The following is a 27113-nucleotide window of genomic DNA, read 5'->3' as shown; positions in this document are numbered from 1 at the left end:
CAAATGAAGGGAAACCATGTAGGTTTATGAAAACGAAGCACTTTTTTCTTGTATGTTGTTGCGCTGGAATGACTGGAGTCACCCGCACAGACTCGGAACTGGTCAGACATTAACGGAAGACTTAATGAGAACGATGTCAGTAGACTTCCCTTCCAAAAAATTCAAAACAATTTTTCAGTTTTGATTCTAGAGGAGCCTTTTCTGTCCATTATTTTTATGTGTGAGAGCATATAATAATGTAGAATTTTATGTTCCACTTTTATTCATTTTACATTAATGTAGCATTGCATCCTGTTTTAACACAACTCTGCAAGGCTCTGTACTCTGGCATTATCTGCACAGACTAGTGGGAAAGGGGGGAATTTAAGTCCTGGATCAAGTCGTTCTTCCTTTGAGTGGAGCTGGGATGGGAGCTAGACCCGAATCTCAGAAACAGGACCGATCCAGTGTGGTTCTGGCACGTCACCTTTTTTCCTCTTGGTTTCCTGCTTGTGACCAGGCCCCCCACCTGCATAATAGACATATTCTAGAAGAACAAGTCATTGTTTAGCTGGTCCTTCGTGAATGGGCGACACCATCAGTGTTGAGTGGAACTTCAGCATCTCCTGCGTTTTCACTGCAGTGTGATGAGCTTCCGCAAACGCCGAGGTCCACTTTGGGGAGGGAAGCAGTGTGGCAGTGGTGCCCGGGAAGATATGCAGACATTTAGCTGCATGTTGTTGCTTTGCCAGGTCCAGATCTAAAAACAGACACCATCAGTTTGGGCCCACCAGTTGGAGGCAGAACACCTGAGGCTAATGCAAACCTCAGATCATTTTTTAAAATGATGGCTTGAGGTTCATATGCACAGGCACACAGAAAAGTCCTCTTATTCCTCCTTGAAAGTCCTCTGATGGTCGCCTGCCATCTGTCTGGGTCTGGGTGCTGTTGGGACGAAATAAGGATTAATATCTAATTAATAATTATTTCACAGGGTTTCTCGAATAAAATTCATCAGTAGTGCAGAATGGCTTTTATTGGCCTTATAGTTTTGTCTCTCATTTAGCTGATTTCAGTAAACTTCAGGAATGCCACAGAGAAATGAAGTCTTCTGAAACTTACTTTTGTTCCCACCAACCGTCTGTGTTGTTAAATGACCAACAACACAGCCACATTTAAGATACAGCCTGCCCCATTCTCAGCTGCCATCTGAATTCTTTTATGCCAGCCTCTCTTTCGATATTGAAATAAAGGGTTTTAGCTAACTGTTTATGTCAAAACTAATAACTTCTAGTTAAGACATTTTTAAAGAAAAAATTGATTAAATTCCTGAATGAGGTACTGTAAAAATACTATGCATGTGCTAAGTCATAGGATTGATGTGCTTATAACAACACACCAAACCCATACAGAGAGGTGCCTGCCAAAGTGAAGCAGAACTCTGCAGCATGGGGTGGGGTGAGGGCACCGAAAGAGGGCTGCCTGTCACAACTTCACACCGACAGCCTGCCTTCTAAAGTTGCCGGCTGTGACCGCTTGCTACTCCAGAATGAGCCCTGGGGTGACTGGAGTGCAAGTTAACTACACTGCAGACCGTAAAATGAGCTCCTAATGAAATTTAAATTGGATGCAACATTTGTGAAGTGATGGGTGATAAAGGAAAGATTTGGCAAATTTACATAAAACATTAAATGCACCAGTAAGAATAAAACAGGAAATATTATCTCAAGAAGTCTGTACATCAAATGTAAGAGGCAATACTCTCAAATTCATATCAAGTTCATCCAGATTTTAGGGGCAGTGTCAAAATACTAGCAGATAAATAGGCCGGGAAAGGAAAAGCCATTTGTACAAGGAAGGATGGTCAGAAGACACCCCATGGAAAACTGTTCATCACTAAGATACCCTAAGGAGTGTCAGAAAACATTTTAAAACCATACTGCCCGTATTTGTTTATTTGTGTGGCAATTTAAATGAACCTGACTTAGAGCCTTTATCACAACACTAAGATGTAGGTTCTACTAGTGCTCTCGTTTTTCAGATGAGAAAAGGTGTAGAGGGGCTAAAACTGTGACCGCAGCCTCAGTGCTGAGACTGCTGGGGACTGACCTGCCCTGAGTGGGTCCAGCTGCCCACGCAGCATGGGGAGCAGGCGCTCAGCACTCCTCAGCTTAGTGGACAACACATGGAAACACGAGGACATGGTTGTAAAGACTAGTGACAAGAATGGGAAACAAAACAGTTGCATGCCCTAGAGTTTCTTCATAAAAATATGCCGATGTGGAAGACAGGATGCAGAAAATGAAGATCGCTGTTTTCTGGTGCAGTATTAGGAATGACCATTGGTAATATGTTTGCCTTTCATTAAAGGAAAAGTATATGCTGACAGACTTTTAACTAGGGCACTGAATGTGCCAGCGTCCGTTCCAGGGGGAACGGGAACCCTGCTGTGCGTGGTGGTGCACCCTTCCTGGTGTTTTAAAGCCCACCCATGTTCATGGTGCATCCCTCCCCTCTGTGTCCTCCAGGTGGCACTGGTGTTCCCCAACAATGACCCTGCTGCGTCCATGGTGGCCTTCTACGGCTGCCTTCTGGCCGAGGTCGTCCCCGTGCCCATCGAGGTCCCACTCACGAGAAAGGTAAGGGGCATGTTGTGTTGTTGAAGCCTGTGAACAGGAATGCGGGCTCGGCTGTGCCGGAACATTGTGCCATGAGGTCGGGATATGCACTTTCCACCTCGGCAGGATGTGGATCAAGAGGGACAGGGCTTTCCTGTGTCTGAGGTGCCAGCGGTCACCTCAGGAGAGGGGACAGTAACTACGCACTCAGCCCAGCTCAGTGGTGGGATTTAGTGGGAGTGTGCGCTGGTAACAGCGCTGAGCCAAGTCATCTGTCAATCAAGCGTTTGGGTATCCTGTCCCTCAGCGTAGTGACACTGGAAGTCTGGGTAAATGGCAGGTGTTTTATTATCCGCCATTGTTAAAATGGTGGTGTTTTTACTTCTTTCTGCTGTTATTAAAATGGTGGTGTTTTTCTTCGTTTGCGCCATTGTTAAAATGGCAATGTTTTTGCTTATTTTGGGCGCTGCTGGTTTTTGCTTTTGTGCAGGTGCCTGGACATTCACAAGTCCCAGGTTCACCTGTAGTTTGTCAGCTCTCGTTCTATGATTAGCATAAATGTCAAATCTTGATGTTAATAATTATACAGTCAACCCTTGAGCAATGTGGGGTTGGGGCACCAACCCTCCATCCCTCCCCCACCGCTGTGCAGTTCAAATTTCACATGTAACTTGACTCCTTGAAAACTCAAGTTGTCCCTTGATGGCTTCTAGGACCCCAGATCCACAGATGCTCAGGTCCCCTAGGTAATGTGGGGTAGATCAGTACACACAGTCAGCATTCGGATGTGCGGATCCCAGTCCCCAAACCGCAAATCAGAAACAATAGGGGTATCTATTGAACAAAATCCACTGGTGTGGACCTGCGTGGTTCAGGGTCACCTGCAGTGTGAAAAGAAGCAAAGCACCGTCCTGCTCACTGGCACACGTTCCTCCATGCACATCACTGGCTTGCTTGTCCACACTCCAGAGCCGCAGTAGCTGTGGGAGGATAGACGGACACCTACTGGCGTGGATGCCGATGGTCACCCAAGATAGTGTGATATCATCCCAGAGACGGAGCTGATGGTCATGGTGGGGGGATCCCCTCTGTCACTCAGGCTCTGTGACCTCAGAACATGACCCTGGTTGTAAGAACCCCTGGCTCGGCTGCGTGGAGAATGGGGCCATGGCCGTGATGCCTGGGACTGCTGCTGTCCACCAGCTCTGTGCCCAGCACACCGGATGCTGCTTAAGGGCCCTAACGGTTCAGCCCTGTGTACACGTAGCCTCCATTCTGATTCCTGGGGTGATTCCTGGGGTGACAGGATGCGCCCCCTTCCTGGGAAGAGTTCACAGCAGAAGTCGAGGTCCTTGTGTTGTTTGGCCAGGATGCCAGGAGGAGGGAGAGGACATCCGCAGCCTGTGCCACGACAGGCCCTGTGCAGTCACAGCACAGTGGGAAAGCTCTGTACGGGTGGCCGAGCGGGTCTGTTAAGGCCAGCACATCTGTCAGCCGTAGAAACTAGGCTGAGCCAGAACTTCCCCTCGTGGACATAGGCTCTGCCACAGGCATGTGTTTGTGACAGGAGGAGGGGCAATTTGTGACTTCTAAGTATGACAGAACCAGAGTCAAGACGGCCCTTGGTCCACAGGAGACCCGGCCAGGGCCTGGCCTGTCAGCACTTGCTTCTGTGCCACTGGATGCGCAGGCTCAGGTCTGTCCTGCGAGAGGCTCACTCTCCCAACTGATGGCAGATCGCCCTTGTTAGAATTCTAGCACACCACCCGCCTGTTTGCTAGAGTAAAGGTTTTGAAATATCCCTTTAAAATGAAATCTCTCTGGAACAAGTACCATCGACATCTTGTCACGATTTTACAACCTCCTGTGACCAGTTGCGGAACCCCCCTCTCGGGAAATGCAAGGCAGCGAGGGGACCGGGGACCGGGGACCAGGTGTGGGGAACGGAAACAGCACAGCCAGGGCCACAGTCACCTGCCAAAGTGCCTGTGTGTGAAAGGCTGCACCCACATGTGGGATTCATTTTAAAATACTGAGGTCTGCGTGTGCATGTGCATGTATGTGCACACACATGTGCGGTGAGACCAGATTTGCCAGACATTGATAGTTGTTGAAGCTAGGTGATGGTGCGTGAGATTTCTTTTTCCTTTTCTTTACATGTGTGCTTGGGTATTTCCATTATAAGTAAAAAGCTAGAAGTTAATTGGCAAAATACTTATCTGTACAAAGGACTAGCTCGTCTTGGTATTGATAAGCAGTGTCTTGTGTCCATGTTCTTTGATCCTCCATGCTCCACGACCATAATATACCATAAGCCCGTCAATCTGCAGTGTTCTTATGTTCGCTCTGCAGACGAGTTTATCTGAGCCTGTGTTGCCCTCTGGTCTCTGTTATTGTCTTACCCTTCCTGAGAGCCAGCCACCCGTCAGTCGGGATTTAAGTGGCAAAGGAAAGGATTGGGTAAACATCACTGGTTGTGAGGCTGCAAATAAAAAATGAGTTCACGGGAGAGACTTTGCATGAACTTGCCTCACGCTTGTTGGTGCGAGAATCCTTTTCACAGATGTGATTAATGCTTTCTGATGGGAAGCCAGGACGGGCATGGGGGAGATGAAGGTCAAGTTGTGTGTCCATGTGGCCTGTCCTGCTGCAGGACGTATTTGTCAGGGTGGCCATGGTGAGGTGTGGCTCCCCAGGAAGTGACACAGTCAACTCTACATACTGGGGAAAGACGGAAAGCAAAGGGAAGGTGTAAGCTCAGTGTGGTCCATTGTTCCTGATGCCTGAAAAGAGCCATCAGCGAGATTCTGTGATGGGAGTTGACCAGCTGCCATCAGGAAACGGGCCCCAGGCAGGTAGCATGCATGCAGGGAGGGCAGTGTCACCACGTTCTTCCTGAAACGAGGCGGCTGCCCCTGATGGAGCGCCATGTGGATGGATATGCAGGGCACGTCCAATGTCTAGTCGTCCTCGTCCCAGGGTCCGTGGAGGACGTGTTGAGTATCTCTATGTGCAGGCTCTGCTCCAGGCTCTGGGTTCAAGCGTGAGTTTGTTTTGGGGTCTCAGTGCCTGATGGGGATGCAGAGCTTGCCCTGCGAGCCAGTGAGTGTGGTGGGCAGAGCTAATGCTGCAGTCAACGTTTGACTGGAACTCCAAGTAGGAATTGCCCGGATGGCAAGGACATGAAGGCCCTTGCAGCCAAGGGATGGGCAGATGTGCAGTCCGAATTCCAGTGAGCTGTTCCCAGTCTCTTCCCTCCCACGCAGTCCCTCTGCATGTTGGGTGTCTTTATCATTGCAGTGTCATCATTTTGGACATCAGGTCATGAGCTGGTATCAGAGGGCAGGGTTTAGGGACGAAAGTCCCTCACCCTAGTCAGCGTGCGCCCTCAGAGAGCCGGGCAGGCACTGGGCACTCTGGCAAAGTCGCGCCCACAAGAGACGCCTTCCCACTGCAGAACCTGACGTCAGATGCCATCCCCGCTGCGTGATTAGTGTTGGTGATGTGATATCCACTCTCACATTGAAGTGAGTGATACTAGGTCGATGCAAAAGTAATTGTGGTTTAAAAGGTTCAAAATAATTGCAAAAAAAGCAATTACTTTTGCACCAACATAATAACTCTGTTTGCAAAAGCATTGCTTGAAGGAAGAGTACCTCAACAGCACCAAATGTGGCCCTGTCTGTGGGTGCCTGACCTCTGCCCCCTGGGGCTGCGCAGGGCGTCTGGTTGTCTGTGCACAGCCTCATGTAGAGAGACGAGGTCCTCTGGGGGTTAAATCTGCAGTAAGAAAAGAAAAGGAGGCATTGGTCCCCTGAAAGATGACACTTTTAAGATGTGAATGCTGCTGATTTAACCTGGGTGCAGTCACCATGTCACCTCACCCTTTTTCTGGCAAGGTGACACCAGGTGTCTGGCCTCCCAGCGGGTTTAGGCACAGCTAGTGGGGATGGTGGGAGGTGACAGGGTCACTGCAGACATGACACTTCTAGCACGCCAGCTCCTTCACAGTATGCATCACAGCCCGTGTGGCTGGCGGGGGTAAAGAAAGCCAACTGACGTGCCATGCTGCCATCCCTCTTCCCGTGGGGCAACTGACAACACTCACAGGGCTGGCAGTTCCAGGGGCTACCGCAGCCTCAGCATCTGGTCGTTTGGAGGATTTCAGTACTCAGTGTCACAAGAGTCAGTGTCATGCAGAGGTGGTCTGTCTGACATGTGTCCTTATTTAGTGAGATGCAGTGTGCTCAGGTGAGGAGCTGTGAGCAGATCTCCACTTCTCCAACCGAGAGTGGGTACCTGGCCCCACGCCAGACGAGGTGGAACAGCACCGCCCTCTGTGGAGTGTTTGGATCTGGCCTCCATGATCACTCAGACGAAGATGCCCTTGTGGGCTGTCCGTCCTCCACAGTCATTACATCCTGTCTCCATCCACAGAGTTGTGGGTTTTCATGCCATGTGCTGGGCACTCATGTGTGGCCCCTGGTTTGTCTCTCCCTGAAGACCTGTGAGCTGGCTCTGCTTCACCCCCTGCTACAGATGAGGACACCAGGGCCATGCGAGCTAGCTGCCCCTTCCGAGGTCATGCAGCTGGCCAGTGGCAGCCACGGTGTGATGTGCTGCCACAGATCATGACAGTGCCCAAACCGTGGGCCACTCCAGGAAGCCATCCCAGGACCAGGGCTGAGGCCAGGTTTGGCCCGGAGGGCGGCCGGCATGTCAGCCTCATGCCTCTTCTCTCTTCCCAGGATGCAGGAAGCCAGCAGATCGGGTTCCTGCTGGGCAGCTGTGGAGTCACTGTCGCCTTGACGAGCGACGCCTGCCACAAAGGACTGCCCAAGAGCCCGACAGGGGAGATCCCGCAGTTCAAAGGTAGGACCGCACGAGGCTGGCTCCTCCCTGGGGATGCGTGTACTGCTTCATGTCTGTTCCAGGACACGCTTCCCTACATGTGACCATCTTGGCTAACACGTGCCCTGTCACCAGCCTGCAGTGTGGCGCACGGGGCTGTGGGTGTCCTTGGCTGGGGAGGTGACCCCAACCTCCTCTGGGAAACACTTGCCTAAAAGGAATGTGTCCTTTATTTCCAAGGTTGGCCAAAGCTATTGTGGTTTGTCACAGAGTCCAAACATCTCTCTAAACCTCCTCGTGACTGGTTCCCACACATTAAAGATGCGAATAACGACACTGCATATATCGAGGTAAGTCGCTGATCTGTAGCTTCAGGAACTGAGTCACCGCGCTTCCCGTGGCGACACAGCCTCTTCATTCACTGGGACAGCTGGTGGGTGTGGTCCCTGCTTTGTCCTCTCAGTGGTACTTGTCCACACCTTGTCCTGTCGTTTCAGTATAAGACGTGCAAGGATGGAAGTGTCCTTGGGGTGACGGTGACAAGGATCGCGCTGCTGACCCACTGCCAGGCCCTCACGCAGGCGTGTGGCTACACAGAAGGTATGGGCAGGACCCATTGCCAGCCCCGCCTGTGACATGCATGGTGACCTGCTGATGACTGTGAGGGGTGTGTTGGCTTGATGCCCAGCCAGCTGAAGGTTCAGTTGGACTGTTCAGTGTCCCAGTTACTCCGGCCACTGTGACAAACACCACAGACTAGGGGCTAGAAACAGTATTTCTCCCAGTTCTGGAGGCTGGGAGGCTGGCATGAGGTGCCTTCAGGGCTGGTGGCTGGTGGTGAGCCATCTTCCTGGCTCGTGGGCGGCACCTGCCCGCCGAGTCCTCACATGTGTGGGGCGATGAGGACAGACCCTGCCCCATGGACTTGTGTAACCTCAGTCACCTCCTTAGAGGTCCTATCTCCAAATTCCACCACATCAGGGAGCAGGGCGTCAACCTGTGCCCTGGGGAGCCTGCCTCAGGCACAAACAGGTAGTTGGTACCTGCACGTTCACCTCTGGACGCACTTCAGAATCTCCTTGGCAGCAGCAAAACATGCCCACACTTGGGCCCACCTACCTGCGGAGTCCAAGCCTCTGATAGTGGGATCCACCTTGGGAACAATGGGTTTTCATGTTGTACTTTCTTCCCCTGAACGGGATAGTCATGGAGGCAGAAGTGGTGTGAGCAGCGCTGCCAGGGCTCCCTGGCTGGGCGCTGTGACCAGCCCTGCGTGGGGATGACAGGCTCACAACGGGCTGGTACCCTAGGAAGTTGGTGTCACCGGTCACTCCACTGTAGGATGAAATGCTTTTCCTCTGTTATCCTCCCTCTCTCTCTCCCATCCTCTGGTAGTCTCACTTTTTAAAACAATTCACTGTCGTGAGGCGTTCAGTCCCTGGACCCATTTCCCAGACATTTTCACACATGAGACACATTGCCTCTAATTGTTACCACCGTACTTACCGTTGTTTTCAGTTTAATTTCTTACAATCTCATGATCCGTTCCCTTGCCCTAAATTTTTGAAGTCTAAGGTTGTCATTCCGATGGGGGTCGGAGAAGGAAAATATACATACATACATACAAATATATAGTATACATTTGTTCCTTATTTCTCAACTGAAACACTGTATAAAGTGCAATGTAGGCTGTTTCCTTGGAGCATGTTTATTTTGGAAGCCCCTGTGCAGGTTCCTCTGTGAAAGGCTATCCTTTGGGAATATCGCTGGAATGAACAAGTAGAAATGTAAGACGAAGCATTGGCAAACGCGTGGGCTCAGCGACAAGCAGTGTGGGGCAGATGTGTGGGCAGCCAGGCCACCTGCCCAGGCCAGATGACAAATAGGACATCAGAGGCATGGTTCATGGTGTCGCTGGCAGCAACTCCCACATCCCATCATTGTAGTTGTCTTCCGCCACATACTTTTAGCTCCCTTTATTGCCCCCAGCTTTCAGGAGCCTCCCTCATGACCCTTGAATGCGCTGTGTCCTGTGCTGGCAAAGCTCTGCCTCCAGGGCTTCGGTGACGCAGCAGACAATATTTGCTGGAAGTTGCCTCGTGCTCCCCATTTCCTGGGAGGACATGTGATGGAAATGAAAAGAATCTTTAAAAAAGAAAAAAGGCAGGAGGGGGAAATAAACACATGAAAAGCAGGATAAGGAGCTTTAAGTAATGGTGTGACCGTCACTGCTCTTGACGTGCGTGTTAGAATTTTCACCCAGAACACATTCCAGGCAGCCAGCACTTTTAAATGGGTTTGGAGGCTGCAGAATTTCTACAAAGATACAGGGAAATGATGTTTTTCCAAGACGTGTCATGACCCCTAATGTGATGCCGGGTTTTCTTTGCCCTTTGTCCTGTGCCTGACTTTCATAAGTAAAACTCTCTTTACTGTTTTTGTTTGTACAGCCGAAACAATTGTGAACGTGCTGGATTTCAAGAAAGACGTTGGGCTCTGGCATGGGATCCTAACAGTAAGTGTGACGCCCCTGGCCCTGCTGCGTCCTGCTTACATGGGAGGTGCTTGTGTCAGAGTTAGAATTAGGATCTGTGTCCTTAGCGGCTCGGGTGAGCCCCTGCCTGCCACGTTATAAAGACAAGCCGTCATCGCCCGAAGTCTGGAGTTGTCAGCTAACATAACTTCCGTGGGTCTCACAGCCTCTTGCCCGAGTCACTGAACCTCGTCCTGAGGCCACAGCTGTGAGGGCAGCCACCTCAGGCCGGGAGCTCAGCGCTTCCCCCACTCCTGCACTTCCGGGCCCACGGTGCTGCTCCCAGTGCCTCTTGTTTGGGTCATTGTCCCACATGTCTGCCTTGGCTACGACATTCTTGTTCCTTCTGTCTCTATGAGTCAGTGTTTATGAATACTTAGGGAGCCTCCTGTCTCATTTTGCTTCTGGGGCAAGGCCCTGATCTCCCCCCTTGAAAATTCAGCACGCGTTGTAGGAAATGCATGACTCGTTGTGGTTGGTGCCATTTGGTAAATGACAGCTCAAAGCTGTAGGCACATTTAACAGAGAAATACCTCGTTATTTAAGTATGTTTACTACTTAGAAATGCAGCATAATTGCTTCGACTTTCCTTGTGTTTTCACTTGCGCAGTTTTGTTTTTAAGTTTCTTATGCTGAAACTTTATACATTCTTTTCAGTAGAAAAATCTAGTTGTTCTTGCATGATTGATAGGAACATAAATACAAAAAGTGGGATCTGTTGTTTCTTGACAAATCAGAATTTATTAGAACACGAGCATGTAAGCATCACGTAGACCATAGGCTTGCAGTGACCGCCCAGCAGCCTCTTTCTGTGATCTATGCGACTCATTCCTACCCTCGGGACATTTGTGGGTGACAGCACACAGGCACGACTCCGCGTGCCCACTCACACCGCCATGATGTGGTAGCGGGAGAAGCAGGGGGCAGAGAGCCCAGCTCAGGCTCAGCCGTCCCCCTCCAGCCTAGTGACTGCAGGCCAGTCACCCACCCGCGCCTGCGTCAGACTGCACCTCACCTTCCCTGTCCGTCCATGGGAATGACGGTGTGTGTGACAATTGTGTGGCCTGATGTTTAAAGTGCATGTGGTCTGTCCACATGCTCAATGATGTGACAGCTGCTGTTAGTGTTGCCAACAGAGTTTCTCTCACTTCCAAGGTCCCCAAGGGAGGCCTGTGCTAGACCTTGTCAATGTTGCCACCACCTGCTCACCTGCTCTGAGTCATGGCCCCAGGAGGCTCTGTCATGGCCACTACCTGGAGCATGGCGGGTCTCTGGCCAGACAGCTACACGCTCTTCTGCGGCATCTTGTATGGTGGGAGTGACCGGAGTGGCAGGGGACAGTATCCTTCAGAGCGTCCTGATTCAGGCAGGCGTGTCTGACGTGTCCATACCCACTCCCTCCACCTGTGGTCACTGTGGCAGAGCCGGCCACTGAGGGTTGTGGCCAGTACTCCCACCTGGTGGACCCCTAACTGCCCACTCCCAAGTGCTGTCAGCATTGTGAGTCCTTCCTGCAGTGCAGGGACTAACCATTTATTTTAAAAGTGAGTTAGGGTTGCACATCCATTTGAAAAGAGCCCCTGAGGGGTCTGATCCACATTAGTATGGCTGGGTGGAATCCTGAGGGTGATACACACATACCACCCGCTGACGGCGCTGGAGACAGACCCCCCGCTGAGGGCAATGGAGACAGATCGCCTGCTGAGGGCAATGGAGACAGACCCCCCTCCGCCGAGGGCGATGGAGACAGACCCCCCCCTGAGGGCGATGGAGACAGACCTCCCGCTGAGAGCGATGGAGACAGACCTCCCGCTGAGGGCGATGGGGACCTCCCACCGCTCTGTGACATCTCAGTGGAACATCTGATGAAGGAAATTTTGTTTTCAAATTAAGCACTAGAAAGAATCAGCTTCCAGACTATGGATGATGATCACTTGACTGAAGGTTTTATAGAACAGGATTTGCACTTGGATTCCTTAACTGTGTCAGGAACCACAGGAGTGAGAGGACTAGATAGCCTTTAAGACTGTATTCCCGATCATTCCAAAATGCACTGGAATCAGCTCGCACCAAGCACCCCGGCAGTGGGATAAGCCCTTCCCCCCCCACCCCCATCATGTCCCCACGTAGTCTGGTTCGGGTGGGGAGGCCCTGTGCTGTGTCACCTCCAGGTGTGTCCTTGTTTTCAGAGTGTCATGAACATGATGCACGTGATCAGCATCCCGTACTCGCTGATGAAGGTGAACCCACTGTCCTGGATTCAGAAGGTCTGCCAGTACAAAGGTGCGTCCTCAGTGTGGCCTCCGTGTCCCCACCATCACAAGCCCCTCTTTTAATATTGTACGCCTGGCGGTATACAAGTTAACCCCCTCCCCCTCCTGCTCCCTCAGCAAAAGTGGCCTGTGTCAAGTCCAGGGACATGCACTGGGCGTTGGTGGCACACAGGGATCAACGAGACATCAACCTGTCCTCTCTGCGGATGCTGATCGTGGCTGACGGTGCAAACCCTTGTAAGTGATGTCTCCTGCTCAGGTGGAGGCGGGCCGGCTGTGGGTTCACTCTTCACACTCTGGTCTTCCTTTTCCTAGTCTTGACCTTAGTTAACAAGTTGTAAGATAACAGCCAAACAGAATTATGGGCCAGAGGCTCCTTGCGTGACGGGAGTATGGGGCCAGTAGACACGGCCCAGGGCTAAGTCCTGGCTCCCTACCTCCTACTTCTGTAGAGAACATCACTTACTTATCTAATCCTTTTCTTTCTTTAGCTGCAAATGGTACCTAAATCATACGATTTTTATGAGGATTAGATGAAGTAATTCCTGTGTGCAGTTCCTTGGGATGTGATTTATTATTTTATGGTCCATAGTAGCTTGATTGATCAGGAAATTCACTTGTCATTTTCAATGGAATTTCATTATCAAACCCTATAGCAGAAACCACCCAGGTCAAGTTAATTAGCAGTTTCACAGATACCTTTACTATACTTGAGAAATAGTTCATCAGTTGAAACAGAATGCCAGCTAGCTTTTTTTTAAATCAGAAAAATGTATAAGCCAGAAACAAAGGAGATGAATGAAAGTGAATGGAATGAAAAAATGTTGGTTTCTTGCCACATGTGTGAACTGTGCAATGTACATATTTGTAAGTTAAAACTGCATATACCGTGTTTCTCTGAAAATGAGACGTAGCCGGACAATCAGCTCTAATACGTCTTTTGGAGCAAAAATTAATATAAGACCCGGTCTTATATTATTATAAGACCGGGTCTTATATTATACCAGATCTTATATTATAGTAAAATAAGATTGGGTCTTACATTAACTTTTGCTCCAAAAGATGCATTAGAGCTGTTGGTCCAGCGAGGTCTTATTTTGGGGGAAACACAGTACTTTGTTAAAGGACATCTGATATGCAAAAGTGGACTTTCAAACAGATAATTTGTTACTGTTATTCTTATATATGATCTTCCACTTAAAAAATGACTCCGTGAATCGTGAGCTACTTTAACGCACAGTTGGTTTTACCTGTAACTACAGAGTGACATGTCATATGCAGCCCAGTAAAGTCGTATCAGGAAACTGACAGCTGACAGGTCCCTAGACAAGTCCCTATAATCATACCTGGATCTTGTCATTGAAGTCAGTACAGTTTCCTTCATTGAGTTGAGGTTAGATTTATCACCTTTTAGAACATGCGTATTGAAAAATGGTAGACGTGTCTCAGAAACGTTATTCAAGTTCATCAGCCAGCAGATACGTTTCAATGAAGCACAGAAGTGTATTTTGTAAGCTCTTAAGTTCTAGGTTAGAGGTTGTCACCTTTCGTGGGAACACAGAGGACCCACTGTACTAAGTGAAGTGTAGCCATGCTACCTTTTCTCCATGGGGTATTTTAATCCGAGTCTGATAACCATCCCTTCTTCTGTCACTCCAGGGTCTATCTCTTCCTGCGACGCGTTTCTCAATGTGTTCCAAAGTAAAGGGCTGCGCCAAGAGGTCATCTGTCCCTGTGCCAGCTCGCCAGAGGCGCTGACAGTGGCCATCCGGAGGTACTTCCCCATGATTGCCGAGGACAGCCTGGGAGTGGTCATGGTTCAGTACTGGAGGGCCGCTGTCCTAGCTGTTAACCTCAGTGAGGGATCGAGAGCAGGACCTGCCTTTCCCAGGTGCTGGCATGGCATCTTTCCAAGTCTGGGCTCACCAGCTGGGGACACCCCTCACTGGCATGTGGCTGATCCCCGCCTGAGGGGAAGCGACGGGGGACATTGGATGTCCTCTCCTGCAGGTTACTCACTGTCTCCTCTGCTCGTGTCAGGCTCAGGTCGAGTTTGGGGGGCTAGCCAGTGTTGGGTGAAGCGGGATTTTTGTTGCCTATGCCCTTTGACCTGACGTGTGGACTCCAAGTCTCCTCCATATTTGCTCTCTGTGGGTCGGTGGCGCGTGTGGTGCTTGGCACTCCTGAGCCACTCACTTAGTACCCAGGGTCAAAGGTCAGCAGCAGTGCCGCTCTCTCAGAGCAGGGTCAGGGAGTGGACAGGGATGCAGGCAGGCTTGTCCTGGATCAGAGCTGCCAGGAAGGCCCTGATTGTCATCAGCCTTGTTTGTCCGCACTAATGAGAAGGCGTCTGCATCTCCTGGGTATTTGCAGCTTGCACCATGACCTAATTCAGCATCCTTGGGTCCCGTCTCTAATTAGGTTTTAGTGCATCACACAGGTATGCTGCATTGTAGGACAGGCTGACAGCTTTCAGGACGCAAAGCATGTGAGTTCTGCTCTTGATGACCAAAAGGTTTGGTTTCCAAAATATTCACTGGAAGAACAGCCTTAAAAGAGAAACCTGATGCTTTTAGGTGTTTGTTAACGTAAAATTAACTAGAGTGCTTGACAGGCTGAGAAACGTAAGATCTTTAAAGGATGAGAAGTAACTTTTCATTTCGATTGAGTTGGAAATTGAATCTCTATCATAATTTAAATTGATGAGGAAACATGGCACCACTAAGCAGATGCCAATCCTCCTTTTATAAAGGCTGGTGGCACTGTCGCCTAACAACAGGCATCTCATCACAAACGGTTTCCTGACAATTACGTGTGACTTTGGCTAGCAGTGCACTTCAGGCCCACGTCCTGAACCCTTCAGACCCTCTTTACACCTTAAAGCATGTGCCCTCCTAATCTCACTGTGCGTCCTGGCAAGTCCCTGCCCTCCAGGGCCTCAGCTTCCCGCCCCTCCCCCCAAAACCATGGGGGATTGGACTCAGTAATCTCTCCATTCCTTTCACCTCACCCGTGAATTTTAAGATTCTGCGGTTCTGTGACACAGCACCATGGACACAGGTAACTCACATCCCTTGTTTCCCTGAAAATAATGTCTAGCTGGACCATCAGCTATAATGCGTTTTTTTAGAGCAAAAATTATTATAAGTCTCGGTATTATATTATATTATATTATATTATATTATATTATATTATATTATATTATATTATATTATATTATATTATATTATAGACCCGGTCTTATATTAATTTTTGCTCCAAAAGACGCATTAGAGCTGACTGTCCGGCTAGGTCTTACTTTTGGGGAAACCGGGTAGGTGCTGACAGGCCACTGAGCTGACCGCCTGGATCCGCCCCTCCTCACGGGCCTCCTGCCCAGCTCACAGGTGCCGTGATGACAGGCTAGTCACTGTGCTGGAGCGCTGACGCAGCATCCTGCAGGTGACCCCTCAGCGTGTTGTCCACTGACCGACAGCACGTAGTGGGGTGCAAGGTGCTGTAGGTCCTAGGGGACACTTAGACTTTATTGAAGTTTATGAAAGTTGTCAGTGTGCATTTTGGTTCTTCTGTTCCCTTTCTAAGTATGTATCTGCAGGAAATATGTCCGACTGTATAAAATTAAATAGAATAAAATATGTGCGTGCATATTCACGTTACTGGATTGCTACCTAACAGCTCAGTTCATTACATGTGCAGTTCACACACAACACACAGTCATACGCACACACACATACTACTCACATAGGAAGATGTGCAAGACGTTTTTGGTGACAAAGCAGTGGCAGAGACCGTCATACTGTGGTCCTGCTCTTTAATGTGAATGCGTTCGCATGTGCACGCATGTCACACGGAAATGCTTTTTAGAGACACTGGGACTTCTGTGGTGGTGTCGGCAGCCTGGGGCGCAGCCCAGGGGCTTTCGCCCTTTGCTGTGCCCTCCGCAGTGTTGGACTTGTGTGTACAAGGGTGTGCTCACATCATTTCTTGTAAAGTCTCATAAAAGGAAACTTCTTGAACTAGTACATGCTCCGTCTCTAGGGCAGAGGCCAGGAAAGTGTTGGGAAGGGGCATGGCTGGTGCCTGGGTCTGCATCCCACCAAGCCCTCCACTCACCCGGCCAGCTAGGATAGCGTTTCTGTTTACAGACAGGCTGGGACACAAAAGTGTCAGCTGAGCCAAACTTTGTCATCAGGGAGCTGGTGCTATCAGCCGGCAGGTCCCACAGAAAAGTCGGGAGGCAAGGCTGAGTCTGGGGTCCTCTGTTCTGCCTTTGTGCACATCTGCCAGGAAAAGGGCCCCGGGTCTGAGTTGTCTCTGCACAACAGGGACTCATCACATAGTAACACAGAGCGGGGCATTGAAGTGCCACATGGTTAATGTCACATGGTTAATGTCACTGGTGGGCGTTGTAACTGAGAAGACTCAAGTCTTCTGTAACCATCACTTTATTCACGTCACTGAAAATGTCCTATAACAAGTGCAGTTTTAATTTAGGGTGTTTGCTTATCACCCGTAGGAGTCTTGCTGCTTGTTCTTTATCAACGTGGGAAGCGGGCCACGTGACTGAGGCGGCAGGCTGCACGCTGTTGCATCTTAACAGAACCTGTCCGTCTGGCTTGCCGCTCACCACATGTTGGGCTGTGCCTTGGCTCAGGCTGTATTTTGCTTTCATGTGGCTTTTTAACACAGCATGTGTTTCCTGCGGCTCTCATGACAAAGTGCCTCAAACTGGGTGCCTTTAAATAGCAGAAACCTGTCCCCTCCCAGTCCCATGTCTGGAACTCTGGAATGCAGGGGCTCCGGGGACCTGGTTCCAGGCCTCTCCATCGTCCGCTGGTTCCAGCAGCTCTTCCTGTGCCTCAGCGAATAGGCACGTCACCCTACTCTCTGCTTGTCATCACACAGCCTATCTCACCCCCGTCTGTTTCTTTTTTCTCTCCGTTTAAGGACACTGGTCATTGGATTAGGGGCTCATCACCCTACTCCAATGTGACCCCATCTTATCTAATTATACCTATAAAGCACTTGTTTCCCAGTAAGTTCCCATTCAAAGCTTGGGGGTAGGACTTGGATGGACATGCCTTTTTGGGGACACAGTTCAACCCACGACAGATACTAAGGCTTCCAAATTCTGACTGTCACCTGGATCTTTGCTGGGGACAGCCGCAGGTGAGGGTCCGGCATCAGGGCTCCTCACTGGCATTTCCAGTCTCTGATGTTGTGGTCTTTTGGTTCCAGTGTTTGAGCTCGTCATCTCCGGTGGTTTCACGTGCGTCATACTATTTGGGCAGACTTTTCTATCCAGTTGGCTCTGCCCTTTTAGATTCCTACAAATAATTCTATTTCCAGACTCTTTTGCTTCTTTTTTATTTATTTTTCGAGTTATAATTGATATATAACATATATTTCTTTTTAAAACACACCAGTTGCTTGATTGAAACGAGAGCTCACTTTACAAATTTTAGCTTTCACGTTTCTCCAATTACGCTTTTAGGTTTGTTATAGACCTTCCTGATATTTTGTATATGGAACATTACAGGCATGGAGGTGCTGCTGCCCTAAACTGTGTTGTCACTCAGTTCACAGGGATGAATCCGTGACCCTGGAAACGTTTTCTTTGTTCACTGATTCAGTCGACAGACATGTATCGCTTGGCACTGCTGCACGGGAGGGAACAAGTTGATTTGAGGAACCTGGCTGCCCTTAGGAGGTTCAGACTCTGATGGAGGCAGTCAGGTGACACCAGCTGTGGAGACAGAGGGGCAGCGCTGTTTTTATGGGGTGACGAGCAAGTGCCCCTTTGAGCCTTCCTGGAGGAGTGAGGGGGACTCAGATGGATGTCTGTGGGAAGAACCCAGGTGGGGGTTGGGAGGACAGGCCTGACTGTGGCTACAGTGACAGTGCTGCATCCAAACCCCGCAGCCCATGACCATAAAGCAAGTGATCGCATGTGTTTTGTTGGGCAGTGTCCCTAAGGACCTGGAGTCCGGACGGCGTAGTGTCCACCTCACTTCACAGTCAGTGTCCCTCTGGACGTGAAGCTGGACAAACTGAATTTCTGCCATTTCCAGTCCGTGCCATCGTCTGTGTTCTTGGGATCATTCCTCTCCCTTTCTCACCATTTTCAAAACGAAAATGTAGCCTCGCAGAGAGAGGGCGTGGTGACAGCCATCTGTGGGCTCATGTGGGGATGGGTGCCAGGAATGCTGCAGTGTCTTCTCTCATCAAAGGTGCTTTTACAGACACCGGAAGCCCAGAGGTAGGCTAGGACTGAGAAGGCGGGGCCCCTGGCGTAGGCACACGACTGTGAGCTCGCAGGAGCCTTGCGGGGCCAAGAGGCGCTGCCTCCGTCACCATGGCTCATCGCTGCCATGTGTTCATGGTTCATCGCTGCTCTTACAGGCCTACGGATGACAGCAACCAGCCCCCGGGCCGCGGCATCCTGTCCATGCACGGGCTCACCTACGGGGTCATCCGTGTGGACTCGGAGGAAAAGCTGTCGGTGCTGACTGTTCAGGACGTCGGCCTCGTGATGCCTGGAGGTGAGTGGGGGCCGGGGGCCCCGGGCCCCGACCAGTGCTGGCCCACTTATCAGTGCTCCCCTAAGGGCACCACAGCCTCGGGTGGGAGCTCTGGGCATGCTGCTTAGCTCCAGCCTCCCCAGCCCGCTAAGCTTCGCGGGTTTGCAGTAATGCTGCTCCTCCTGATAACAGAAAGCCCAGTGTTCCAGAGGCTGAGGGGGAGGCACTGGGGGCGGGGTCCCCTCACCTGGGTCCCCTTCTCATGGGATCCCTTCCCACAGGGACCCCTTGCATGGGGTCCCTTCCCCCTGGATCTCCTTCCTGTGGGGCCCTCTCCCCTGTGTCCCCTTCCCACAGGGACCACTTCCCATGGGGTCTCCCTCTCATTGTGTGCCATGCCCATGGGGACCCCCTACCTCTGGGTCCCCTTCCCGTGGGGACTCCCCTCCCCCTGGGTCCCCTTCCCACAGGGACCACTTACCATGGTGTCTCCCTCCCCCTGGGTGCCCTGCCCGTGGGGGCCCCCTCCCCCTGCGTTCCCTTTTCCCAGGGTCCCCCTCCCCATAGGTCCCCATCTCCCTGGGTCCCCTTCCTGTGGGGTGCCCTCCCCTAGGTCCCCTTCCCACAGGGACCACTTCCCATGGGGGTCTCCCTCCCTGAGTGCCCTTCCTGTGGGGGCTCCCTCCCCCTGGGTCCCCATCCCCCAGGGTCACCCTCCCCCCGTTTGCCCTTCCTGTGGGGCCCCCTCCCCACATTTTGCTGATGGCATGGCTGTGGCTGATGACTTTTAGGTTTACTCTGAGTGTCATCCTCGTGTCTAAGGAGCAGAAAGTGCTACTCCTCTTAAATGGAATTTGCACATTAAAATTAAAGCAGATGGAATTATCCACTGATATCACAGCCATGACACCTGACATTTGCTACAACATGGAAAGTTGTGGCTCCCTTGAGGGACAATGGCTGCCCGGCTCGCTGTCTCCCTGTCACACTGGTTTTCTCCCATGTCGTTTCTGTTCGTGTGCGTTTCCTCCATATAATTTGTGCCCCCACGCTCAGCCATCACATGCTCTGTGAAACCGGACGGGGTCCCACAGCTGTGCAGAACGGACGAGATCGGGGAGCTGTGCGTGTGTGCCGTGGCCACGGGGACATCCTACTACGGTCTGTCGGGCATGACCAAGAACACCTTCGAGGTAGGTCAGGCTGAGCATCATCATCAGGGGTTGGTGTGAAAGAGGAGGGGGTAATTTCTCAGTAAAACGTTTTCATAGCTGTTCCAGTGGTTGCACTTTCTCCTGCCGTTTTTTTTTTTTTTTTTTTTTTATAGTTTTCAGTAAATTTGTGCTATCGGCATGGTTTTCACCTCGTAACCAGTGTCTAGAAAGGGCATGCACAGTTGCTAAGCAACGGGCCTTTCCAGCTTATTGGTGCTCCACCTTCGCCTATCTGGTCCGAGCGCCAGAAGGCGGGGTGGGAAGAGGAAGTGCACACGTGGCACAGCCTTGCTTGGGGGGGCAAGGGGGGCGTCCCCTGCGGCCTCTCAGCCCAGGACACACTTGGCCGGCATGGACAGATGTACACGTAAATGACTCTCCACGGCATGAGCAGGTGTGTGTGCTCTGTGCACTTGTGTGGTGCGTGTGCACACATGACACCTCACATGTATACACGTGTGGCATGAGCACACACATGCACACATACACTGGACTCATGAGTGACAGGTTGAGGGATGTAGTCCGGAGCTCAGCATTCTCAGAGTCTGTCATTGGCTGAGTGATGCTGACCCTGGTTTTTTGAATGTCCACTTTCTCTTGAAGTGGTTTGGGGTCATGTGTCTTAAGGTCTGGAGCTGTGGCTGTTGCGCGTGACTCAGTTTCCTGGGCGTGTAAATGAAGCTCTACCTCCTTTTCTATGCGACCCACCTGCCAGATATGATGGAAGCGGCTGCAGCCTGCATGCCCATGGTTTGCGCCCTTACCTTCTTTTCAGTGTGGTCCCAGTGAGGAAGTGTTATTTTAGTGAACAGTGACCGTGTCACGGCTAAAAGATGTTCAAAGTGCACCTGGTTCTGCACTGGTCACTTTTGTGCTGTGGCCTCAGAGATGGAAGAACCAGTGTTTCCTGGGCTGTTGTGATGGCCTCCGGGCCCCACCTCACGAGGCTCCAGGCCACTGAGTGGAGAAGATCTGGGACAGCAGGCCATCAGGTCTGTGGCGCAGCCAGTGGCCACCTGGACCGGCCTCTGCAGGGGGTTCGGGGAGGAGGCAGCTGGACAGAGGGCGGAGAGAGCTGGGCACTCGCAGCTGCTGCTTCCGCAGGTGTTCCCCGTGACGAGCTCGGGCGCCCCAGTCAGCGAGTACCCCTTCGTGAGGACAGGCCTTCTGGGCTTCGTCGGCCCCGGGGGGCTCGTCTTCGTGGTGGGCAAGATGGACGGGCTCATGGTGGTGAGCGGGCGGCGACACAACGCGGACGACATCGTAGCCACCGCCCTGGCGGTAGAGCCCATGAAGTTCGTCTATCGGGGGAGGTGAGTGTGCCCTTGGGGACAGTGCCCCGCTCCCCGCGCACCACGGTTTTTATAGGAGAAACATGAATTCCTTCCACTGGCCCGACTCGGCTTCCTCGTCTGTGAAGGACGCACCAGGGCACAGTGACCTTTGAGGTTCTACCTAGTTTTTTGAATGTCCAATTTTGTAGAAATTTCCCGAGCACCATAAACATTTTCATTAACTTCCCCTCTAAATTAGGTTAAAATATCCATTTGAAAAACTTATTTTCAATAAATAACTATCCAAAGAGCCAAATACTCACCTTGGTGCAGGTCCTGACAAAAGACCCAAAGATATGAGCTGAGCGACAAAGCTGCGCAGGAAGCTGGCTCCCAGGCCTCCCTGCCTGACTGCATCCCTGGCTTGTCTGGCGCTCCAGGTCATGTAGTCCCTGCCATGGGGCTCACTTTAAGAAAGTCATGAACTGCTTTAGAATCCTTCTTAACGCAGCCCTTCTGTGCAAAGGGGTGCTGGGCACTGAGTCACGGCGGCCCTGTGCTGGGTGACAGGCTGACTAGCAGAAAAGCCTGCTTCCCCAGCAGAAGGGGTCCACTGATTTGGAGAACGTTGCTTCACACATGCAAACCCAGGATATGAATCGAGTGTTGTCTGAACCTCAGCAGCTCTGATGGCCGTAGGACCTCCTGTTGGTGCTCAGAGGTGGGGTGGGGCACTGTCCCCCAGTCTTGCAGCGGTGCCTTCCTTAGCAAGTGTCTGGCAGGAGACGGCCATTCTGAAGTGGTCACCGGCACTGGGCCCTCCACCCTGTGAGCAGGGCCCTAAAGTTCCTTGTTGCAGACTGCTCGTCCCCGAGCGCCCCTGGCATGTGCCCACATTGCCGTCCCTCTGTCCCACAGAATAGCCGTGTTCTCGGTCACCGTCCTGCATGACGAGAGGATCGTGATTGTGGCTGAGCAGCGACCAGACTCCACAGAGGAGGACAGCTTCCAGTGGATGAGCCGTGTGCTCCAGGTAGCCCTTCCCCCACCTGGGCCTGTGGCAGCTCCCGCAGCGTCTGTTAGCATGTGGCCGAGCCTTGTCGCCAGGGCATCTGTCCCTCGTCGTCACTGCATTTGACCAGAAATGTACCAACTCTGAAACTCAGATGTGCGGTTAGACCGAGGTCGCGTCAGGGGTTTGCAGACTGTCCTGCCGTCCACGTGGGGGTCGCGAGTTAGGTTTGTTACGATTCCAAGGGCATTTCTTCCCCGACCTCCCGTCCAGGTGTGTGTCCCCAGTCTCTCTGACCCTTGGCATGGCGAGCGTAGCGGCAGCCCCCATGTCCCATGCTGTGGGTGGCCTTGTGTGTCCTGTGTGTCCAGGTCTCTTCTCGACCCCATTCTGACACCACCCCTTTTCATGGCTTCTAGGCTATCGACAGCATTCACCAGGTTGGGGTGTATTGCTTGGCCTTGGTGCCGGCCAACACCCTCCCCAAGACCCCGCTTGGTGGCATCCATCTGTCAGAAACGAAGCAGCTTTTCCTGGAGGGCTCGCTTCACCCCTGCAATGTCCTGATGTGCCCCCACACCTGTGTCACAAACCTGCCTAAACCTCGACAAAAGCAGCCAGGTATGTCCAAGAGCCAGGCATGTTTGCGCAGCCTCAGGTGGGCCTGGAGCCAGTGGAGTTGTCTTCTCCAGGTGTCCCCTCCTGGGGGAGTGGCCGCCTTGCCACAGCAGTTCCTGTGTAGACATCTGTGTGGCCGTCAAAATGCAGCTTACGTGTCGCGGGGTTTGCATTAGGTCTGTTCTTTCATTTCCACCCAGGTTTCCGTAACGGATATTCCTCCCCCACTTCTTTCTCCTCCTACATTTATTCTTTCTCTCAATCCCTGGTTTATATGACTGCTGTTGTGAAATGTAGGCTTGTGCTGATGTGGGCACCCTGACTTCAAGTGGGGGCCTCAGAAACAGTGAGCAGTGCATAGGGTGACATTCGTCGCTTTGTCTCATCTCAGGGCGTGGATGCCCTGGGGGACGCGCTGTCTGGGCACGGCAGTCTCAGGTGTGGAATTGCTAATGGTGTAGGCTCCCTGGGGTTGTCATGACAGCAGGAGATAACGGGAATGTCCCTGTCACTGTCTGCCCAGGTGGCCCAGGTGCAGAGAAGGTCATCAGTATGTGGCAGTGGGATTCACGACAAATGTCTGTGGAGGGGTCATTTGCAAATATGTATGGTCCAGAGCTCCTGGCTCAGCTAACCTGCCAGCTGTTGAGGAACCCAGACGAGAAGCATGGCCCAGGGGCAAGGCCCAGGTGTTTGGCTGTGGGGACGGCCTTCAGCCCAGGGCGGGCCCGGCAAGGGTCACCAGGGAGGTGTAGGACCGCTTTACCCTACAACATGGTAAATAGAGCTTATGGTGACTGATAACTGTAAGGAAAGAATTTTCTTAATGCTATTTGGTCCCACCTGTTCTTGAGATTCTGTGTCTTATTTGATTTTGTGTCTTCAGAAAATATTTTTTTTAACAAATACTAAATGGCAGCTGTGAGGTGCCCGTCAGCTTCCCTAGCTCAGCTGATCTGCGATGTCCCTTAGGCAGGTGACGTTTCCCAGAGACCTCGGTTTCCATAAGTACAATGAGGAGAATGGACTGGATGACTTCTAAGGCCCCCGTAGAATAAAAATTATGACCTGGAACAGGTACTCGTGGGCAGAAAGCAAAATTCAGTGAGGCCACTTCTGTGTAAGGGTATTGCTACATGCTTGAAATAGAGCCCCTAAAATGTAGCAAATTTGTAGACAACCTAATAGCCTTTTTAATGGGATAAATTTCTGTTGTTAAAAGACCTTTAACCCGGGGCAGCCAGGGTTAAGTGGTTAGGTGCAGTGCTCGTAACACCCACGTCGCCAGTTTGATTCCCACATGGGCCAGTGAGCTGCACCCTCCACAACTAGATTGAAAACAACGACTTGACTTGGAGCTGACAGGTCCTGGAAAAACACACTGTTCCCCAACCTTTAACCCATCAGCTGGCAGTGTTATAAAAATTAGGGAAGCAGCTGAATACATTGTATCGAAGATGCTAGAGTGGACCTGAGCAATGGCCTGGAGAGCTGGGGCCCTCGGAGCAGGATGCCTCTGTCACATACAGCTGTCCATGTCCCTGCACAAACCGATCAAGTGTGGTAGGGCAGGGGCTCAACAACACTGCAAATTTGTAAATCCAGGAGGGGACCGTGTGAGGAGAGGGAGCATCATGCTCTTCAGCACACTCGGGTCTGTCTCAGCCGCACACTTACAAATCTAAGGAAGTTTGTAAATTACAGTAGCAGGAAAGCTGCCTGTCTCCTGGCAACTTTCGGAAAATATAATACAAATTTTTAAGCCCATGTAGGGAGAGAGACATGTGTAAGACCAAAGCTTTGCATCCAGAGAACTCCTGCAGAAATAAACTCAGTGACCGGGACAGAAGCACAAAATAGGGCACCTTGAGAACCTGACCCTGGAACAGTGCTTGTCCTACCCTAGTTTGAATTCTTAAAAATAAGTTATGGAGATGCCTTCAGACTGGTTTCAGCCAGTTTCCAGGAAGAGCGTGGGGCACTTTGTCACAGAACTGGAGACAGGAAGCAACTGGCCAGCGCAGCCATGGTCTGAGGGCATTCATCTGTCCGTCTGACAGCAGTTTTCTCACTCCAGCCACACAGCAGCGCCCGGCATTTCTGCACCCACCATGATGCCTAATTGTCTTTTTCATGCTTCTTTATTAAGAGCTGAGAAAAGAAATTGACTCATCCCAAACTCCCACACATGAAAATTCAAACGCAGTTTAGCTGAGTGCAGAAGGTATGTCCTGTGACACATGAAAACTGCTATCAAGGCTCTGACAAACATCTGAAACCAAAGACACCCGCAGGCAGGAGCCCAGAAAGTTGCTCTGCTACAGGCCATCCTCCTGAGTCTGGTCCACCTGGAGGCACGAGGCCACGTGTCTGTGGTGATGTGCCCACAGGGACAGTGGCCCGAGGGACCCAGGCACTCACCCTGCACTCCCCATCACTCCCCTGTGACTCCTGGGGCGGTTGTCATGGCAACTGTGTGCCTTGTTCAGTGTTGTCACACCCTAAACCCGCAAGTATACCCCGATTTCTAAGCCTGTAACTTACCTCCATCAAAAGCTTAATAAGGGGTGCGGCTGGTAGCTCAGTTGGTTGGAGCACGGTGCTAATAACACCAAGGTTGCTGGTTTGATCCCTGCATGGGCCACTGTGAGCTGCGCCTTCCTTAATAAAGAAAAACTAAAAACAAACAAAAATGCTTCGTACGAACGGCCTCGACTTGCATTTGGTCGCACCAAGGACTCAGCACCGACGTCATCTTTGTTACTTTAAGCTGCAGCTCTTTTGGGCGGCATCTCTCAGCCTTCCTCTCCTCCTATAGACTCGCACACCCACACACGCTCACACTCACACTGCTACACATGCTCACAAACATACTTGCATGCTCATACACATGCTTGCATGTTCATACTCAAACATGAGCCCGCTCACACTCACATGACACTGTCCCACTCACACACTGTCACACGCTCCACTGGCATGTCCCCCTGGAACCCCTGGAGCCCCTAAGCTCTTGCTATTACATGTATGCCTCCGTTTGTTTGACGGAAATAAACTGCAGATGGTTGTACTTTAGAAACCTGAGGGGATCGAGGGTTTGCTACTGTCAGAAATTCTGAAAGTGTAACCACAGTTCTTTAAGAAACTTCCTTTCATTAAAAAAGAAAAGGAAAGCTGCCACAAAGATTGTATCTGCTTTTTTCTTTGAAATGTGGCATAAACTGTGGAAGGAGCGTGGTGATCAAGTCGGGAACTTCGTGCAGCCGTGTTTCGGTGGGACTGGAGGAGAAGCTAGGCCTTTCAGTCAGAGGAGCAGCAGTGTGGTGTTTGTTCACGGCTGGTCAGTGGTGTGCGGTGCCACCAGGCAGCCAGACGCCCCGTCCAGGAGCCTTCCAGTATTTCCACTGAAACAAGTCCTGCATGAGGCTCATGCTTGTCCTCTGCAGTGTTTCTATAGTCATAATGTGACAAGACCTCAGCAGCCCCGATTGCACAGTCAGGCCAGCAGGCTCAGGGGCACTGGTGGCTTGGTGCACACATTCCTTCATGTACCCTGACAAAGGCTTGTTTGTATTGCCATTGTCATCACAGTGACCTTTCAGAAACCCTGTTCTGAGAAGATTCTTTCAAAGTCAGGTCTTTGAAAGGGTTTTCCCAGAGTAAGCACTTGGCCAAGGTGGGACGTCGTGTTCTGGGGAATTTCACTGCTTTCCTCATGTGTGTGCTATCGTTGCTTTCCAGAGATCGGCCCCGCCTCTGTGATGGTCGGGAACCTAGTCTCTGGGAAGAGGATCGCGCAGGCCAGTGGCAGAGACCTGGGGCAGATAGAAGACAATGACCAGGCCCGGAAGGTGAGTGCTACCCAGGAGACACCCACATACCTTTATAAGGAAAGTGTATGTTGGGGATGCAGTGTTGCAGAACACGTGGCAGTAGCACAGAGATGGGTGGGTGACAGTCGCACGGCTGGCAGGCTTGGGGACTGGGAAGCCCTTCCAGTCCTGGTCCCCTGAGCACGTGCTTCCAGTTCCCCGTGGCCCTGACAGGTAGGCACCACAGTGCCTCACGGCAGCCTTGTTACAAGGCTTCCGTCCTGTGTACAAGTGCAAGGGACTTCAGGTCAAACCAGGTTTGGGAGCCAGGCCTGCTTAAAGTAGCCTCAGGGGCGTAGGAGAAGTTCCTGACCCCATGCCACCAAAGGCACATCACAATTGTCACGAGTG

General features: G+C 51.4%; 1 protein-coding gene across 6 annotated transcripts in view; it reads left to right on the top strand.

Annotated features, from left to right (window-relative positions):
• The window catches only part of DIP2C (DIP2 acetate--CoA ligase C (putative)), a 343900-nt gene that overhangs the window by 253548 nt on the left and 63239 nt on the right, over positions 1–27113 (top strand). For all 6 annotated transcript variants that reach the window (XM_088802036.1, XM_088802038.1, XM_088802041.1 and 3 more), the window contains 14 exons: positions 2508–2618; positions 7346–7469; positions 7689–7798; positions 7946–8048; positions 9899–9963; positions 12171–12264; positions 12372–12491; positions 13914–14028; positions 18657–18796; positions 19832–19968; positions 21094–21302; positions 22182–22296; positions 22695–22896; positions 26632–26741. In XM_088802036.1, coding sequence (XP_088658162.1) covers positions 2508–2618; positions 7346–7469; positions 7689–7798; positions 7946–8048; positions 9899–9963; positions 12171–12264; positions 12372–12491; positions 13914–14028; positions 18657–18796; positions 19832–19968; positions 21094–21302; positions 22182–22296; positions 22695–22896; positions 26632–26741 — 1755 coding nt within the window. The remainder of the gene's footprint in view (positions 1–2507; positions 2619–7345; positions 7470–7688; positions 7799–7945; positions 8049–9898; positions 9964–12170; positions 12265–12371; positions 12492–13913; positions 14029–18656; positions 18797–19831; positions 19969–21093; positions 21303–22181; positions 22297–22694; positions 22897–26631; positions 26742–27113) is intronic.

The sequence above is a fragment of the Rhinolophus sinicus genome, chromosome 1 (assembly GCF_057876585.1).
Source record: "Rhinolophus sinicus isolate RSI-liver-muscle chromosome 1, RSI-T2T, whole genome shotgun sequence".
Taxonomy (NCBI): Eukaryota; Metazoa; Chordata; class Mammalia; order Chiroptera; family Rhinolophidae; genus Rhinolophus; species Rhinolophus sinicus.
Note: the sequence above shows the minus strand (reverse complement) of the source record. Positions and strands in the feature narration are given on the sequence as shown.